The sequence below is a fragment of the Strongylocentrotus purpuratus genome, unplaced genomic scaffold (genome assembly GCF_000002235.5).
Source record: "Strongylocentrotus purpuratus isolate Spur 01 unplaced genomic scaffold, Spur_5.0 spur5_scaffold_1, whole genome shotgun sequence".
In the NCBI taxonomy this organism is placed as follows: Eukaryota; Metazoa; Echinodermata; class Echinoidea; order Camarodonta; family Strongylocentrotidae; genus Strongylocentrotus; species Strongylocentrotus purpuratus.
Genome location: NW_022145594.1, coordinates 5,525,299 through 5,538,225, shown reverse-complemented (window position 1 = coordinate 5,538,225; position 12,927 = coordinate 5,525,299). Strand labels below are relative to the sequence as shown.

The following is a 12,927-nucleotide window of genomic DNA, read 5'->3' as shown; positions in this document are numbered from 1 at the left end:
TGATGATGATGATGATGATGATGAGGGCGATGACGACGATGACGACGACAATGTCGGTAGCGATGATGATGATGGCAAAGTTGTTCACGATGACGATGACGATGGAGATGACAATCATGTGATGACGATGATAGCACAACACAACGGATGACGACGATTGAAAAGGCAAATGTGAGTTAGATGCAAAAATACGACAAGATGACGATTTAACAAAATAGTCAACCGCTGTGGGATAAAAAGTTGTCTGTGAATTTGTCAAATCAATAATGCAGAATGAGAAAACAAATAAATACTCTATTCTTACTGCACGGAGTAAAACAAAATGGCGATATCACATCAATAAAGACGAAGGAAAAAGGAGTCGATAAATAAATCTCGCGAAATCTCGCGAATCGTTCGAGTCCTAGTTGGATAAAAATGAAACCGGCACGATATACAAACACAGCCGATGCAAAAGAATCCCTCTGATTTTCACATGATAAATCACGTTGTTACTGATGCAAAAATAATATACAATTTAAGCAACAGTTAAAAATCGTGACATTTGGTCACTACAACAAGGAGCAAGGCAGAAGGTCGCAAATACCCTCTTTTTTTTTCATAAAATACATATTGCATGCATTGCGTTGTTATATTCACCTCCAAATTTAGAATGTCCCTCGAGCCATTACATCTTAACCGAGGACATAGGCCTTGGTTAAATATTACGTCACTCAGGAAATTCTGAAGTTATCGGCTCACATATAGTGTATTATACTTGAACGTCGGAGCATGCAACATATGCAGGAGCGTGCAACATAACCATTTTCTTTTGCACTGTAAAACGCGGCCTCAAGTTAATTCGACTGTGAACCTCTCTGCCCTGCGCGTTTCATGGTTTGTGTCTTAGCTTGGCGCATGTAATCGAGAGGGCCTAATTCCAACGGATTACAAACGAACCCTGAATTTATATTACATACATTGCATGCATTTCGCTGTTCCCTATAAACATGAATTCATCTACAAATTCTGAATTTCCCTCGTGCCATGATATTACAACTTTCGCCTCGGTGAATACATGGTTCATATATTGGGTTATTTTGAACGACAAAATATGCAATATTGTAAAATATAAACATATTAGTTATTCCCGGGAATTCATGGGCAGCAAGTGCAGATGAGAAATACATTTTGAAATATCAAACTCGACGCTACCTTATTTTGTTGTAATAAAATATTGCATCAGGCGGAAAAGCTGCGAGCTAACTTGAGAGAAATCGAAAGAGCATGAGGGGGAAATAGATGAGAAGGAGGGGATAGGGGATCATCTTACAAACAATTGTATGCTAGAAATCGCATTTCAGAAGAAAAATGTACTAACATTTTCAACATGACGGCCCCAGAATATGAATTCCCCTGTACACGTGAAATAATCACCAAATTAGGCAAGTCGCCACCATAGGCCATCGATATCAAATCCACATTCGTTCACAAGCATGAGTACAGATGGGATAGGAATACATTTCCGTTTCCGCTGCACTTCCTGTGCGATGGCTTTCCTTCGTTCATGCTGCTGCGTTTATCGAAGACGCGATTTCCGGAGTCGGGATTACCGACAACTACAGACAGTCACAAAGTCGTCGCTTTTTTTAAAACCTCAAAAGAGCATATCTCGAAATATGAGAACCCTGTGAGGCAGAGCTCGTGGCCGGTCCCAGCCGTTTCTCACAAAAACAGTATTGAAGAGGCGGCAAGAAAAAGTATAACTGCGTAATACACCCCCCAAAAAAAACTCACGCCACTATCATATATACTAATGTGTATATATAAAGAAGAAGCATGAAAGGAAAAAATAAAGTTTCCCCCTAAAATACAGATGTAATACTGAAGAAAAAAATATGTACACAAACACATTCTTAAACTGAGTTCTGTGCAGTTCAGTTTGTTTATTCATTTCATGTTCATAAAAAACACAGCAAAAGCAAATAAACATAGAAGTATATATATACTAAGGCAGAGAATGTTCAGTTTATACAATAACTTCAAATGAAATAGGAGAACAAAGGAAAAGCCTAGGGTGGCCTTATTTTTAAAAGTTCCCCTGAATATTATACATTTTATTATTGAGTATATATGTATATTCGTTTCAAATATCACAAAAGACAGCGATAAACACAATATAAGGACAAACCATTACAAGAAAATATGTGGAGTAAAGTGAAATTGGAGGTGGTAAAAAGATTGGAAGGTAAATTCACCGGTACTCAGAATACAAAGTCAGTTTCATTTGTTTTTTAAACATTGAACTATTTGAGCGTAGGAGGGATATTTCCTATTGCCTGGCACAATGTAAACTATTTAAAATTAATAATTTATAAGATTCACAATATGTATTCATTTCTTATGATACTTATGGTACAAAAGAGCTACGTTAGACTTTTACATTGAACCATATCCAACAATAGTTACGCTATGAAAAACGACAGCGAGGTTATTTTAAAATGACCAAAAAAAAAAAAAACCTGAGAATAATTTTGGCCAGAAACTCATTGTATTACATTACAATGAGCGGTTTCAATTATACGGTAGAAGACAGAACCTGTGTGTTTTTATATAAGCCCAAACATCTAGCATCATATACTCATCTTGGTCGTGCATGGAAACCTCTACCGATGGCTCTCTACCCAATGGTAGGTAGGATCTGAGAGACGCGAGGGTGGTTTGTAGAATGCTGGGGTTTGATGGAGCCTTGGACGCACCGAGATCTGCTAGGTTTGGTCAGGGCTCTGGCCGCATTCTTCTGAACTTTGTCAACTGTGATGGAACTGAAGTAAACGTAGTAGAATGTATTCAACGACATATTGGAGACTACAATTTCTGCGTCATTTATTATTTGTTTGAATACCTGCAAAGAACATATAACTGCTTTGTCCCAATTCATGTTATGTGCTAACTCACAATCAAATGGTTTGATTATATTATCAATTGGTTTTGATGCAATTACCATTTACTGACTTTCATTGCCTCAGCCCATCCAAATCCTATTGGAATGAGGCTCATCGATGGATCCAGCAAAGCTGAAGGCAGAGTGGAGGTCTTCTACGATGGATCCTGGGGAACTATCTGTGATAATGGTTGGGATCTACGAGACGCGAGGGTTGTCTGCAGAATGCTGGGGTTCAAGGGAGCCTTGGACGCACCTACATCGGCAAGGTTCGGTCAGGGATCTGAGGATATACTTCTCGATCTTGTCGGCTGTGATGGAACTGAGGGGAATCTAGCGGAATGTGCAATCTTGAGTTAGGTGTCAATTACTGCGGACATGAAGAGGATGGTGGTGCCATCTGTTACTCGGGAGGTTAGTGTCTATACTTTCAGTAAAATAATTATACGTGAACCGCTTTGTATGATAAAGTTAGGCACAATAGTTGATTGCTAATCATTCAAGAAAGACTGTTGTTCGGCTGTTTTAAGGCGGTCCCAAGACATGCCAATTGAGGGCGTTTGATGAATGACATTCGCGTCGGATAGACATTGTTCCGTCGTTACGTTCTAGTTTTCCCTATGTGAAGAAGGTGCCATTAATGGGTGGTCACAATACAAAAGAGCTCTATTGGTTTGATGGTCCTGTATCTTAAATATTTGTTTTTCAGTCTAATTGGTGGGTAAACAGAAATATAGTATACATGATAAGATTTTTACCCCAAAATAAATGCACTCCCCATGATTTAACGAACAACTTAACGAAAACATGATGGGGAGCGACTATTGCGGCTATACTAAAAGAAAGTAAATTCCTTTTCGTTCTAGCTTATCCAAACTCTGTTGGAGTACGGCTCGTGGGTGGATCTAACAGTTCTGAAGGCAGAGTGGAGATCATGTATAACGGCACCTGGGGAACGGTCTGCGGCGATGGCTGGGATTTGAAAGATGCAAAGGTCGTATGCAGAATGCTGGGATTTGGCGACGCCTCAGCTGCACCAGGTTCAGCCAAGTTTGGCGAGGGGTCCGATGAAATCCTTCTGTCTCTTGTCGGGTGCGATGGGACGGAAAACAACCTCGCAGAATGCGCACATCTAGGGTTCGGAGTGCACAACTGCCATCATGGAGAAGACGCTGGGGTCACGTGCCTCTTAGGAGGTACAATACTTCTATTTTCTACATCCAGTCATCACTTTTCATCTTACCATTCATTGGTACCTGAACCATTGACACATTCTGAACCCAATTATAAATGAATCGCTTATAATGACGTTGTAAATGGATAGATTAATATCAAGAAGGCAATACATTTTTCATCGAAATTCATTCGTTGAATATTCGTTTACCTAACAATGAAATCAATGGTACTAAATGAAATTAACCAGTTACGAATCATAGGCGAGAAATAGAGGATAATAATATGACTTCAAAAAGTTATCAAATTTCTTTTCGCTCGCTTACATACAATATTTAAAATCAAATTCGTGAGCCTTTGGTAAAAGATTGTTTTTTATGCAAAAATGTATTGTATAAACTAATAATTGATTGATGACACACAATTTTACGTCTTTTTTGTTGCAAAATGAAGAAACCTCTTTTTGTTTTTGTTTTTCAATCTAGTTCGACTTGTCGGTGGAGCCAATAAATATGAAGGAACAGTTGAGATACTACACGAAGGGTCTTGGGGGACTGTATGCGACGATTTATGGGACATAGACGACGCTAAGGTTGTGTGTCGACAGTTAGGATTTGATGGGGCTTTAGCTGCTCTACCCACAGCAAGATTTGGCCAAGGTTCTGGTGAAGTCTTGCTCGAAGGTGTTCAGTGCAATGGGACAGAAGCCAGCCTCATAGACTGCAATCATAAAGGGATAAGAGAACATAATTGCGGGCACAAAGAAGATGCCGGCGTCTCATGCATGCGTGTTGCTCGTGAAGGTAAAGATCACTTCTGCACATATAGCAGTATAACAATATTTTGACCTGGCTGGTGTATCTACTGGGTGCTCTTGAATACACTACATAATACAAAAGAGTCTTTAAAAAGACAAACAGCTTACACGAATTGTCTCTGTAGTCAGACAATTCACAACATGGACAAATATTCAGGCCCTATACGTGAAAACCTTTACACCTTTATCAAAATATGAATCCTTTGTCATAAAATGACATAACAGAATCATATCAACAATTATTAATATTGTTTTGTATTCGTGCTTCGTTCCAACTCTCTACAAAACTTTGACTTTCATATATTTATAACATGACCATTCTAGTCAATACTTTGACCTAGTTTCCGTACATATTTTGAAAATGTAAATTGTCTAATTCTGGAATGTTTATATTTTGTATTAGATTGATGTTTCACCTCTTGGTTTTGAAATTATATTTATCTTTTTTCTCTTCAAAGATATTACTGGAAGTTACGATCCTGTCACTTCTGATGTTACAAAACTTCCTACCAGCTATCGGATGTCAGCTACTGATGTTCTGATGCCAGCTGCTGACGCCACTACAGTAGTATCGTCAAGTACGCAGAACATTTCCCTTAATGAGATAAACCCGACAAAATTTGAAGATCTGAACTTGACTACAGGACCAAGTGTGATGCCAAATCTTCCAAAGATGTTTCTAATTGGGCTTTGCGTTTTATTCTTTACTATCATTTTGATATTGTCTTGCTGGTGCTTTATTCAAAGAATTAGAAGGATTTATAGTAGAAGGGCTGAGAACGATGTAAACGCCGACATTTATATGGATGTGGCGGATATTGGCTCAATGCAAGCTCTTTCGCTAAACCCAGCTTATCAAGGCCTGAACGCTCCACCTCGGTTACCGAATAGACAAAAAACCAGTCTGCTTCATCATGATTATGAATCAAATATAGCAACGGATGGTGACGGAAAATTCGATTTGAATCTCTCGCAATACATGAAAAAGGGCGAACCACATGAATACATGGACATGAATACCGTTTATGAAACACCCGACAATGAAAATGATTATCTCGATGGATATATCATTCCGACCAAGGATGCATTATTGGATGATGAAACGGCACTAAAGGTTGATCCAGTTCGCAACGATAAATCGAATAAACATGAGTACATCGATATGAAAACTGTTTACCAAACGCCCTCAGCGGGGAACGATGTAGACCTCGATGAATATGTTCTCCCATGTGAGGACAGCTCCCACCCCGACCCGAGCGCAAACGGTGAAAAAACCAATAACCAGGGATAAATTGATAAAAAGGCGCCTGAAACAACTGTTGACATTTCGAGTTTAAATTAAGGACTAGAGGCTGCCTTGAAACGAATCATGGCACGGGGTGAAACCATGAATATATGGACATGAACACTGTAGGTAAAATAAACATAACATAATAATGTATTATGTATTATTATTATTATAATAATCTAAAAGAATGTGACACTTATGAGTTGTTGCTAATGCACTTATTTGTAATGCACTTATCCGTAATGTGTTATGATGTACATAAATGTGATGAAACAAAAGCCTTTCAAATGAGAGCCGTATTTTAATGATATCATATCACAACGGTCATAAAGATTTTTCCTCTGTAGTACAACGAAAACTGAAAGTAATGTCATATTTAATTATAGATGGAGGTCATAGGTTCTGCAAGTAAAATATAATTCCTCTTGAGTTCAATACGGGCCTTCATGACAGTTAATGCGGATTTTATTACCGTTCACACGCAACTTTTTTAAAATCATGTTTAAAGTCAATGGACATGTACAATGATTAGATTCATATTCAAACCAATGATCGAAACGAAGTTATAGATCAAAAACTTTCTGACAAATATAGTTTTTTTCTCCACTGCGTAATATTATTCCAGACCAAATTCCGGACTTACATTTAACTTACATACAATTTAATTATCATGTATTATGCAATTTTTTCTCTTTATGATACAAGAAATAATCGTATACGAAAGATGGTAACTGACAAATGTATTTGCTCGACCAAGTAAGAGCACAAGTTAAACATTATAAGCACTGTACAAACATGGAAACAAATGGAATCTATAAATCATATTGCTTTCCTTCAATGGTTATAGACGTGTTATAGCAAATTACTTAAATATTAACTGTACTCTCTTGACTCTATCATCACGTTAGATTGTAAATTTTTTGCCTACTTCACTTTGAAAAAAAAAGATGTACACAGATGTGAATTCCTCCTATTCATCTTAATGATCTATTTTCTCACTACTTGTATGTATCCTAACAATAATGAAAGGGATAACAAGTCAGGTTTTACATCGCAGCTAAATATAATTAGCTTGCTTTCAAAATAACAGTTCTTGCTCCTCATCACTTTGTTTCTTCCTTCTGTTTGTTGTATTTGTTAGTGAGTATCCTATTTGGCTACAAAGGTGTCACGTGACACTCACTATATTGTTATAATGTCCACGACTATGCAATGTAACAACCTTTTTAAACACGATATAACGCATACAAAGGATAATCATCTGTGCACCTCTTTCTCCTGCTGCCCTCATGTACTCGATTGTTTGAGCAGCGCGCATAGACTCCTTCATGTTCCCCCTTTAACTTTACGATCTCACGAGAAAAACCACACCATCAGACAAAAAGGCTGTAAAATTCAATATCGGCGATTTAGTACGAATAATCAACACAAATAATCAAGGTACACACAATCATTTGGGCACACAAACATTACACTCGATATACAAATGTCAAAGGGAGCGAGCGACTCTTCTAGACGTCAATACACATCACATGAATAACAGCGATCACTGGATAAAACGGGAGTAATTAATCCCCTGTATATTACCAATAATAAGTGCAACAATAAACGAGATTGTCAAAAGAAGGTACGAAGGTGCAATATTGTATAATATATAAGTATTAGTGAGTCCCGGAGAAAACCACGGTCAGCAAATGCAGGTGAGAAATACATTTTGAAATATCAAACTCGACGCTACCTTATTTTGTTGTAATAAAATATTGCATCAGGCAGAAAAGCTGCGAGCTAACTTGAGAGAAATCGAAAGAGCATGAGAGGGGAAATAGATGAGAAGAAGGGGATAGGGGGATGAGACCATCTTACAAACAATTGACGATTGAATTGTATGCTAGAAATTGCATTTCAGAAGAAAAATGTATTAACATTTTCAACATGACGGTCCCAGGCTCCTTAACCCTATATTTTATATATTTTATGGAATATGCTGCCTCTACTGTTCACGTGAAATATTCACCTAATTAGGCAAGTCGCAAACCAACATAGGCAATCGATATCAATCCACATTCGTTCACAAGCGTGAGTACAGATGGGATAGGAATATACTACCGTTTCTGCCGCCCTTATTGTGCGATGGCTTTGTCGGGGTTACCAAAAACTACAGAAAGTCACAAAATCGTCGCTTTTTTCAAACCCTCACAGAGCATTTTTCGAAGTATAACAACCTTGTGAAGCACTGATCATGGCCGTTTCTCATCAAACAGGTTTCAACAGGCGGCAAGAAAAAGTATAACTTCGTTATACACCCAAAAAGTAATCTCACGCCACTATCATGTATGCGAATACGTATATATATATATATATATATATATATATATATATATATGTATATTTCAAAGAGGAAGCATGTAAGGGAAAAACTGTTTCCCCCTAAAATATAGATGTAATACTGAAGAGGAAAATATGTACATAAACACATTCTTAACCTGAGTTCAGTTCAGTTCAGTTTGTTTATTCATTTCATGTTCATAACAAGACAGAGAATGTTCCGTTTATACAATAACTTCAAATGAAATAGGAAAATAAGAGGAAAAGCCTATGGTGGCCCTTTTAAAAAGAGTTCCCCTGAATATTATACAAATATACACTGCCTTGAGAGGTTCTGGTTAAAACTATGCGCAAGAGGTGACTCCAATAATACTATTTGCTGAGGGGCGCAGCCCCGAAGCAAATGGTACTTTTGGAGTCACCGAGGCCCATAGTTTAACCAGTACCTCGAATAGAAGGCATGGTGTATTTGTTTTATATCCTGCATCACAAATTTATTTAAAAAAAAAAAAAAAAAACTTTTTTGGGAAAACAAAATTTAGAACAAAAAAAATGTCAATTTTGATCTAAAAAGATTTAAAAATATTGTGTTTTCATGAAATTAAGATTTGAAAAAAAAAAAATTCACATTTTTTTTTCAACTCCAAAATAATAAACCAAAATAGGACTCTCATATAGTCATGTGACAAGCTCTCAACCAATCAAAAGCCAACAACATTTTGATGCAGGATATAATATATATTATATTACTGAGTATATATTAGTTTCCAGTATCACAAAAGACAGCGATAAACACAATATAAAAACAAACAATTACAAGAAAATGTGTGAAATAAAGTAAAATTGGAGGGGTAAAAAGGTTAGGAAGGTGAATTTAACGGTACTCAGAACAGTTTCATTTGTTTTTTAAACATTAAAGTATTTGAGAGTAGGAGGGATATCCCCTGTTGTTTGGCATAATCCAAACTATTTAAAATGAATAATTTATTGGATTCACAACCTGTTTTCATTTCTTGTGATGCTACAAAAGAGCTACATTAGATTTTTATGTTGAACCATATGCAACAATAGTTACGTTATGAAAAACAACAGCGAGGTTATTTCAAAATGACAAAAGAAAAAAGCAACTGAGAATAATTTTGGCCTGGAACTCATTATTTTACATTATAATGGACGGTTTCAATGAAACGGTAGAAGACAGAACCTGTGGGATTTTATATATGCCCATACATCTAGCATCATATACTCGTCTTGGTCGTGCATGGAAACCTCTACCAATGGCCCTCTACCAGATGTGTACAAGAAACCTCATCTTGGTGATTGTAGCTGGATGGGATGATCCTATTTACACTTTTGTCCATACGTCCCGCGTGTTGTAGGAAATTCGGGAGCTTATTACAAATGGCCAAGTCTATATTATCCATGTATTCCAGTGATTGGATGTAGTATTTCCTCTACCAAGCACACTAAAAACACAAAAGAGAACAATTCATAAGCAGTTTCTAGCAGAAACAGAAATGTTGGAGAAGCGTATTAAAACAGCAGCATTTTTCGAGAAATTGGACTCCACGCCCTAGAATAAAGAAATCAGGTAAGATAAAAACTGATTTCTATAATTATGTTTTGTAACTGGGATCACTATTGTTCATAATTTTTGGAATCTCCTAATTTGCAATGTCGTCATTTTTGTCTCAAAAAAAGAACTCTCCCATTTAGGTGGTAAAGAAATATTCAGAATTTTCTATGCCATGTTTTGAATTAATAATATTGTGTATACAATATAGTTTGAACATGTTTTCCCGTACAAAATGGCTGTGCCGCTGTTCCCATATGAGAAATAGGTAATGGTCATTTTGGTGGATGTAGGTCTTAAGGAATTCGATAGTTCTCCATGATGCATAGTCTATTGACAGGGCATTGCGTGTGAAAAAGAGGAACGGCTGACTAGAATTTGCGAGAGAACGAATGTTCACATCATTGAGTTAGTTTTGCCAATTTCTGAATTGGCTTCATCGTAAACATTAATGAAATCATCTATCAAACAGTGAAAGAAATCAATACCTACCAATAAATTGTGACTCGGATCTCGCAAGTGCGGAAAGGTCTAGCGTCCAGTCACCTTCAACCAGTCGTTTTGGGTATCCTCACGCGATTATATTGTCAAAAGGCTCTACAATATCTTACCACGCAAAAGTACTAGATTCCCAATATGATGAATGATCTGAGCTTGGTTCGATTATTCTAAAACTCTACGAAACTATATCTTTCTTGTTTTTTTTCATGAAGAAATCCTTCACATATAAAGGAATTACACTCTTACACAGTAACTGCTGGCTTGTTGGACAAATGTCGTCAGTTTGAGAATTGGTTTAACTCCCCTTCCTCGAAAAAAGGTCTGGCAACGCCCCTATTCGTTATCACAGTTTTACGATCAAAACAATCTGATGTGTAGTTAATCGAGGGGCAATGGATCTATTTCAGAAAAAATAATTCTTCAGCTCGTTATGCGTCATACTGAGTCACTTGGGATAGTTAACAATGAAATGTAGCTTTGCGGAAACCCATCGAAAGTCTTCTACCTAGGAGTACGTCTCGTTAATTGCTCCAATAATGCTAAATAAAGATTAGAGGTCTTGTACGGTGGATGGTGGATGACCGTTTGTGGTGGTTCCTGGTATTTGTTCCAGGCAAGGGTGGTTTGCAGGATGCTGGGGTTCGACGGTGCTCTAGACGCGCAACGATCGGCTAGGTTCGGTCCGGGTTCCGGTGACATTCTTTACATCGACTGTTTTGGATCAGAAGACAGCCTGTCAGACTGTTTAGCTTGGGTTGACTCTTCCTGTGAGCATCACATGGATGTAGGTGCCGTGTGTTACTCAGGAGGTACGTTTGGACATGAGGAAACGACCAGTCGTAATTCACTCTAAATGGCATACCGTTAGAATCGCATGAAAGGGAAAACAAATCTTCTTTTGAACCTATTAAGTCATTGATACACTTGTCCCCATCAATACCTGAGAATTATTTCAATTACAAAAGTATAACCTTCCGTTCGGGAAAATGATTGTGTAGGTCGTGTCACATTTAATTATAGAGTTTGACATTGTACATGTACATTTAGTTTGCTTTAGTTCATACTTTTTTCATTTTTAAAATTTAGTCCACCCGAATCCATTTCAGGTTCGTCTGATCGGTGGCACCACCATAACAATGTTGTTCTTCAAAAATACCTTTCATTTACAGTAATTTCTTATTCATTCGTTTGTATATATTAATAACGATGTAAAGTGTGTCCTTTGTTGTCTACATTCATTTACACGGAGAAATTTTTCGGTGGTTTGCTGCGCCAGGTCTGAACAATCTTTTAGCGAAATTTCTTATGTTTTGAATGATTTGTAAGCAATAATGTTAGTTTTGGTCGAGCTGTTTTAAAAGCATATCTTATTTCGTACAAACTCCGTGTATACTTTTTGTATTACAAACCTGTCTACCACTTCGGGATTTCGTTGGTTTTATTAAACTGTACAATAAATACAAATCTGAGTTCCTGTGAAATGTGAAAAAGAATAATTTTTTCTCCTCAGCCCACCCCGAGCCATTTAAAGTTCGTCTTGTCGGTGGGTCTAACGATGCTGAAGGCACAGTAGAAGTACTGTATGATGAATCCTGGGGAACTATCTGTCATGATGGCTGGGATCTGAGAGATGCGAGGTGGTTTGTAGAATGCTGGGGTTTGGTGGAGCCTTGGACGCACCGGGATCTGCTAGGTTTGGTCAGGGCTCTGGCCGCATTCTTCTGAACTTTGTCAACTGTGATGGAACTGAAGTAAACGTAGCAGAATGTATTCAACGATATATTGGAGACTACAATTTCTGTGGTCATGATCGCGATGCCGGCGTCATTTGTTATTCAGGAGGTATGTTTTTAAAAGCCATATTTTGAATCAACCTCTATGAAATGCTTCCAGAATTCTTTGCTTAAACATTAAATATAATAATATAAGATTATGCGACAGAAGGCCATTAAGGCCATTGCAATTCACCATAGCTATGATTTGTTATGGTTTATCAAGTTTCAAAAGAGACGTTTTAAAAATAAACTTTGTGTTTTTATTTAAATAAATGATATCGAAACGTTAATAATGATACTGATAAAATGTGAATCACTTGTCTTGTGTATCCCCCATTTCTCTCCCGGACTATTTAATGAAGGGAACTGTTTTGTGGTTTAAGGTATCATTCTAAAACGAATCAAAATTGTCTACGGTAATAGATAAAAAGGGGCTTACCACTACACGCCACGCTTTTAATAAGCCTCTCATTTTCACATGTTACATAGAAATAGTTTAGTTTTGGCATCAACTACGTTCGTAAATTCGTGAATTTGTCACTAGGCCTACAT

The 12,927-nt window shown here is 37.3% G+C and overlaps 1 protein-coding gene across 1 annotated transcript; it reads left to right on the top strand.

The window, feature by feature from the left end:
* Positions 1–3,028: 3,028 nt before the first annotated feature.
* LOC594121 (deleted in malignant brain tumors 1 protein-like) lies at positions 3,029–12,325 on the top strand. The gene is made up of 6 exons (XM_030978414.1): positions 3,029–3,266; positions 3,790–4,119; positions 4,582–4,899; positions 5,372–5,478; positions 11,214–11,409; positions 12,111–12,325. Exons 1-6 carry the CDS (start codon positions 3,029–3,031, stop codon positions 12,323–12,325), a joined length of 1,404 nt encoding a protein of 467 aa, XP_030834274.1.
* The last annotated feature ends 602 nt before the right edge of the window (positions 12,326–12,927 follow it).